Source organism: Coregonus lavaretus (genome assembly GCF_964263955.1).
Source record: "Coregonus lavaretus genome assembly, chromosome: 5".
Lineage (NCBI taxonomy): Eukaryota > Metazoa > Chordata > Actinopteri > Salmoniformes > Salmonidae > Coregonus > Coregonus lavaretus.
The window spans coordinates 60024236-60031456 of NC_139992.1; the positions used below are offsets into that span (position 1 = coordinate 60024236).

Below are 7221 nucleotides of genomic sequence, written 5' to 3' on the forward strand. Positions count from 1 at the left end.
ATCTATCTATCTATCTATCTATCTATCTATCTATATTTCCAGAGTTTTTTATATCTCCTAGATTTAGGGCAGACACTTGTTTCAAAACTTATTTCATATTATTTATTTTTTAGCCATTTATGAATGTGTTTCTATGTGTAAGGTTCTGTATTTATTTTCTTAGTAAACCTTGTGTTTTTGAACGTAGCCCTGTCTTTCATTTTTGTTCATTGATTGCACCTGTGTTTGTTACTCACCTGGTCTCATTATCTCCTTATTTAGTTCAGTTCATTCTGTTTGTGCCTTGTGAGGTATTGTTCGTTTTGACTCTACTAAGCCTTTTCCTAGCTCGTTTGTGAGAACCAGTTATAGCCTTCAGTCCTAGTTTTTGATTCTCCTGCCTGTTTGCCTATCTGTGTATGACCATTGCCTGCCTGTGACCACGATTCCTGCCTTTTGCGAAGGCGAAATAAACACCTGCCGCGCTCTGCACGTGAATCTACACCTTTTTCTCCCTGAGTATTCAGTACACTATGGGCTTTAGTATAAAAATACCAAAATAATTGTTTTATATATTTTTTTATACCTAAAGGGGTCCTAAAATGTCAAATGAAATAGCTAAATGATTCATAGTATGACCATCTTAAAACAATTCCATATGTCATCAACTGAGTTCTCCATTTTGAGTCATACCTCATGTACACTGAACTATCACCACTTGACTGAACCATCAAACAGATCTCTTCATATCTTTCCATGAGGTGATTTACTGCCCCAGATAGCCTTTTTTATTAAGAGCTGTTAGAAACATTTATCACTCTTCTAAGTCCTGAGACCATTTCAGACCCATAGCACAGCGAGAACACAGTGAGAATTCAAGAGGTAGGCAGTGGCTACACAGTAACACCCTGGGCATGTTGAGTAAATATGAAACGTAGATTATAGTGGTCGAGTGAAAACCTGTTTTCTTTCAGCTCGGTGGGGAAAAGAGACTCCCAAGATGCATTGCTCCTCTGCCTCTCGATGGCCTCCCAGGGAGCCCCAGTTAATAGCAACATGCAAAGACAAACTGACATCTGTGGGGACACAAAGGTACATTAAATTATTACCCGGCATGAGGAGAAGGACTGTGTTGTCGGTTTAGGGTCAATTTCATGTAGATTTTAGTCAATGGAGGGATTAAATTGTAACTGGAACTACAATTGAGAACTGCTCAATTAATGTTATGGACATTTTCCCATACAAATTCTATGTCCAATTACATTCCTGAATTGACTGGAAAATTAAATGACCATAACTCTACGACGTGTCAATTTCATGTCTAAGGATTCAGTTATACAATATGCATAATGTCTCTGCATGGCCAATTATAGAAAACTGTATTTCTGTGTATGACAATTTGTGCCAACCACTTTGCATGGACCGTCAGATAAGTTAATTATATTAACATTTAACTGTGCTAGTTCATTTCAACCTGTCAATAGCCTAGATCCTCTGAAAGACTTTCAATCTCTTCCCTAACACTAGAAAACACCATTTCTGAAAGGAAGTATTTCTGTATAATACCACAATCTGTACAGAAAGGAAGTGAAGCTAAAGAAATACTGTATTATCAAAACTGACCTCGCAAGGTCCCATCTAATGGAAAAATAGAAATGTGAGATGAATTCAAGAAAAAAGGGGTGGGTGACCGAAAGAAAGGAACATATGAGAAGAATATAAAGGACCCAGGAAGATATGTGGCAGATCAGATGGATATGGAGTTAGGGTGAGAGATTGAAAAACTACGAGACGGGAGAGGAGTTGGAGAGAGAGAGAGAATTGTAACAAAGATTTATAAACAAAGAAACACCAATGAAATTTAGATAACCGGAATAAACCTTTCATGTGTTTCATAGATTGTGTGGATCACTCCAACACACACGCATGCAACATGCTCTCACACATGCATGCACACAAACATGCACGAAATACTGGACATACTTAATGGAGATACTGAGGAAATCTATGGACTATTTAGATATAGTATCTACAAACATTCACAGGCAGTCTTGATAATGGAGTGATCATTAGAATGAACATTGCTTAGAAGTATTTTCAATGACAGTCCATCATTGTCCTGATGTGATTCAGATAAATATTGTTAGCCTGTTGCCCAAATAGATGATCAGATAATCTAGACAGCTAAAATGGCAATTGAATTAGAGTTTATTAAATTAGTTTTTCCCACCAAACTTAACGAAAAGTCAGACAACCACTGTTCGATTAGATTACCAGGGGTGAAAATAAGTCAACAATGCCAAGTTGTCAACTGGCCAAATGTCTGTCTTGCTGGTTCACAAACTTCTGTGAGATTGTGCTTTACAAAGAACTGAAAACATGTCTTAACATAGAGGATTGCATGAAAGAGGACATTTGAGTCAGTCAATCAGCGACTATGTCTGCGTTTGTAAGGAATTTATTCATACCACTTTATGATCATAGATTCAAACCATGATGGTAGATTGCAAACCACAAATTAAATATAAAACATGTAATCACAAGTATAGACAACTCATCTATTGCTTTACAATTCACAGAGCCCAATTTAGTCCCCTGTTCCATACAGGTATAATTATTCTCTCTTCTTGCTCCCACAAACAGACAAAAACACAGAGGATGAACCTCAGGACTGATAACGACAATGGAGCTGCATTAAAGAGCCCCAGTCAAGAACACGTGATCGGTAAGGGATTTAAGAAAACTATTTGTATTGAATTTGATAGATGGGCCCTGTCGAGAAGCAACCCCTTGCTCCTACCCATAGGAACAATTTGTAAAAATTGGCTAGGTGTTTCATGGTCATAGCTCTACCTTGCACCTATCCAATCCTATTAGATCTACAGAAGTGCACTCTTTCCATCAGTCAAGGCCTATTTTACCCTCTGTTTCTCAGCCATCAAATTACTCAAGCATTGCTAATACTGGCAGATTTCCTTCCTAGCTCTTTTCATTCATGTTAGTTTAACCTGTGAACCAGTGTCAAAGAGATGGAACCACAGTTGAAAGAGCAAGGTTCTGCGCAAACACTGTTTTGACTGTACGTGACACCCCCTCACCCAGAGTTAGCGTTTTCCTTCTGTGCATTTAACTTCACAGAGAAATACTGAAGCACAGTTCTCTCTCTCTCTCTCTCTCTCTCTCTCTCTCTCTCTCTCTCTCTCTCTCTCTCTCTCTCTCTCTCTCTCTCATTAAGGACGATTTAGATAGTATCAAAGCCCCTGCAAAGCACGCTAAAATGAAATGTTTCAACTCTGCGCAAGTCTAAGAAGTAATATAAGTATCCAATTTAAAGGTAACCTCCGAGTGAGTGGAGGTCTAAATGTCACTCAGTATATTTTAGCAATTGTATTTGTACCATTTGAGGAGAATATGCTGATGTGTTTTAAGATATTTGGATTTTTGAATTAATTTACTTGTTAAATAGGTCTGCCAAGACATCTGTAAACTGCATGTAACAGATGCATTTAGGCCTCAATTAATTAATACACTCAAAAAGATCTTTGGTCTATACTGAAGTGATTTTCTAACTTTTTAGGCTAAGAACCCCTACCCCTATCAACCCATACCAAATCTTGAAACCATATGGTACTGTGTGCTTAAAGGCCAAATGGAGCCATTTTTGTAAAGCAACATCAAATAATTCCTGGGTAACAAACCTAACTGTATTAGCCTGCCATTAAAATGGGCAGAAAAAGCTTTTAAGCAAAAAACTATTTCTCAAGCAATACTTTTGTTTGGACTGTCTGGGAGTGGTCTGAGGGGGGAAGGGGAAACTGGAAACTAGCTGTTATTGGCAGAGAGGTTTGGAACTCTCTTTCTTATTGGTCTTTTAACCAATTTACCGCATGGTGATGTCACCTTGGAAAGCCGAAACTCCCACCCATGCAAACTTGCTGATTAGAAGGTCCTGTGTAGATTGTATTTTCAACCAGCAACTATCAGGAAAGAACACTGATCAAATTTTTCCACACATTTAAAGAGTTTGAACTCTGTTGCTGTGCATTGAACTTCAAACATTATTTTGAATGATTGAATATGGATGAACTGTAAACATCCTGCCATGTATAATACATTGTTCCTTCTCATTAATATTAACAACAGTTGGGGACTATACAGTTGACCTTTTATGAGTTTCAATTTTCAGGTGTTAGCTTGTTAGTCATCATTCAGTCTTTTCATTACTTCAGGCCAATTGAAAGGAGATCAAACAAGGACATGATCCTTAGCTAGTGCCAAAGGGCTTGTGGAGGGCAATCAATGGTCAACCTCTTTGATGCTGCACAAAGGTGCTTGTTAATTTTCGCCTTCAAGAACACAAATCAATAACGTCTGCCATCTGTATCGCGCTCTTACCTTTATTAGTTACTCCTGTTTGTGTGACAGGTAAGTAAGAGCTGCTTTCATCATTGTCGTACATTTTTTTTAGAGCTGTTTGTCACAATTTGAAACTGACCACCTGAATTGTTTAAGTTTAATCATCTTGATGTATGAATAAAACACATACTAAATAAAGACACCCAATTATCAAATAAGTTGTCAGTTAACAGCCCAACTGTTTTGAGTCAAGCTTTTCTCTGGATCACTGAAGAGGAGCCAATATTTTCCGTTGATAAAGAAGTCTACTGGGTATTATGTCAGAAATCATGTCAGCATGACAAGGAGACAGGGACTTTGATGGTTTGAATTCAGGATATCTTGTTCTGAGTTGTGTTTGCCTGTGCTAGTTCACTGGAGGGATAGTTGAAACTTTTCAGAATAAAACATCAGCGGCTTGATCAGGTTTTCTGTTTCATACAGCAGGAATAAAACAATAATTTTTGTATTTCTTTCCAATTCTTTCAAGAAGTTCAAATAAGATCTGAAAATCTGTTGTTTTTTCATTGTATCAAAGCGAGAAGTATGAGAATGACAAATAACAGCGTTGTGATTACTGTACTTTAAATATTGTGTAGCCCAGCATACTATATGATGTGCACAGTTAATTGTATTACAATTGAAATAGATACGGATTCAATACTGCTTGAACAGTAATGCATTAGAAATAGGTTTGCCACCAACAAGTACAATATCATACATGCACCTCATTTGACACTGCCACTAAATCAATGGTTAAAGTGCCTGATTTTCCCTAAGCGTATTCAACCCGACTCTTCATTGGGTGAAGCCCATTCTCTCTGGTGGCAACAATGGCATCATGCGCTAATTAGCGAGGAATCATAAGCCAGCGACACAGTTACATGTAATTGGATTGTACTGAACTGCCATCAATTTGGCTCTTAGAGAGGACCTTTTTCGAGTGTCGTAGAATGAAATAACTAGACCATCTGTTGCATTAATGCACTGAAATTCCACAAGGCGGTGTCAGCAGCCAGTCACAGCTGGTTAAGACTCCCTCATGCACAACATAATGTAGGTGAGGTAGGACAGGGGACAAGGAGACAGACAATCAAATCAGGCTGGAGAGAAAAAAATTCATGAAATTGAGTGGATAATGTTGCGCTTTGAGATTGCAGTTCATGTTGTTGAGACATATTCCCAATGTTATTATAAACGCATTTGTTCATAGATTATTAAACTAGTCATGAGGTAGTTTAGATTATTCATAGGGCATAAATCATTGTTGCAGTATTATTGTATCTCATTTTTATTTTTAATGCACTACAGTAGGCATATGCTTGTCTTTTGTTGATTCCTCTTCAACCAATTATATAAAAAAGTGTAATTCCGTTATCTCTTTCCTTTGGTTTTGTGTAACTCCTGTCATTGCCTGCATCCCCAAGCCCCATCATGTGTTCTCCTTGTGCCTCAGACTCCGGCTGCAAGATGCAAACGTTGGACAGCGGCATTGGAACGTTCACCCTCCTCGATTCCTCCTCCTTCTTCTCCTCCTTCCTCCACCTCCTTCCCAAGTCCCCATCGGCCCGGGCTCACTCCCTCAGCTCTCCCAGTGTGCCTAGTTCCTCTAGTGAGGAGGTGTCGCCCTCCCCATTACCAAGGTGGAGAGTGCCTGCCGGCTCGAAGGACCGTCTCTGCAGCCAACCAGGGCTTGTCAACTACCCGTTATCTGACATCACTGTGACCCTTGTCCAATCAGTGCCTTATCCCACTGTGGCCTTCCTTCAGCCCATCCAATCCCTGTCTGAGCCCCTTGTGACCTGTGCCAGTGTATGTGATACCCAGAGCAGGCTGCCCAGACTAGCCTCAGGTAAAGCCCAGAGAGCTCTTGTCTAGAGATACAGTGCCTTCAGAAAGTATTCATACACCTTGACTTATTCCACATTTTGTAGTGTTACAGCCTGAATTCAAAATGGATAAAAACACAATACCCCATGACAAAGTTATAACATGTTTTTAGAAATTGTAGCAAGTTTATTGAAAATGAAATGCAGAAATATCTCATTTACATAAGTATTCACACCCCTGAGTCAAAACTTTGTAGAAGCACCTTTGGCAGCGATTACAGCTTGAGTCTTTCTGGGTAAGTCTCTAAGAGCTTTCCACACCTGGATTGTGCAACATTTTCCCATTATTATTTTCAAAATTCTTCAAGCTCTGTCAAATTGGTTGTTGATCATTGCAAGACAACCATTTTCAGAACTTGCCATAGATTTTCAAGCAGATTTAAGTCAAAACTGTAACTAGGCCACTCAGGAACATTCCCTGTCTTCTTGGTAAGCAACTCCAGTGTAGATTTGGCCTTGTGTTTTAAGTTATCGTCCTGCTGAAAGGTGAATTCATCTCCCAGTGTCTGGTGGAAAGCAGACTGAACCAGGTTTTCCTCTAGGGCAGGGTTCTTCAATTCCGGTCCTGGAGGGCCGAAACACCTCTGTTTTTCATCCTCTCCTTCTAATCAGGGGCTAATTCAGACCTGGGACACCAGGTGAGTGCAATTAACTATCAGGTAGAAATAAAAAACAGAAGTGTTTCGGCCCTCCAGGACCGGAATTGAAGAACCCTGCTCTAGGGTTTTGCTTGTGCTTAGCTCCATTCCATTTATTTTTTATCCTAAAAAACTCACCAGTCCTTAACGCTTGAACATATGGAGAGGTTTTTATTTATTTAACCTTTATTTAACTAGGCAAGTCAGTTAAGAACAAATTCTTATTTACAATGACGGCCTTGAGTGCTACTCAGTAATATGTTGTATTGGATTTGCCCCAAACAGAACACTTTGTATTCAGGACAAAAAGTTAATTGCTT

The 7221-nt window shown here is 39.1% G+C and overlaps 1 protein-coding gene across 1 annotated transcript in view; it reads left to right on the forward strand.

Moving 5' to 3' along the window:
* LOC311128743 (nck-associated protein 5-like) overlaps positions 1 to 6252 on the forward strand; it is a gene marked incomplete at both ends in the record, with an annotated part of 114858 nt that extends 108606 nt beyond the window's left edge. Inside the window, 3 exons of the mRNA XM_084160993.1 lie at positions 954 to 1071; positions 2623 to 2704; positions 5831 to 6252. Of these exons, the coding sequence (XP_084017119.1) occupies positions 954 to 1071; positions 2623 to 2704; positions 5831 to 6252 (622 nt within the window). The remainder of the gene's footprint in view (positions 1 to 953; positions 1072 to 2622; positions 2705 to 5830) is intronic.
* Between the last annotated feature and the right edge of the window lie 969 nt (positions 6253 to 7221).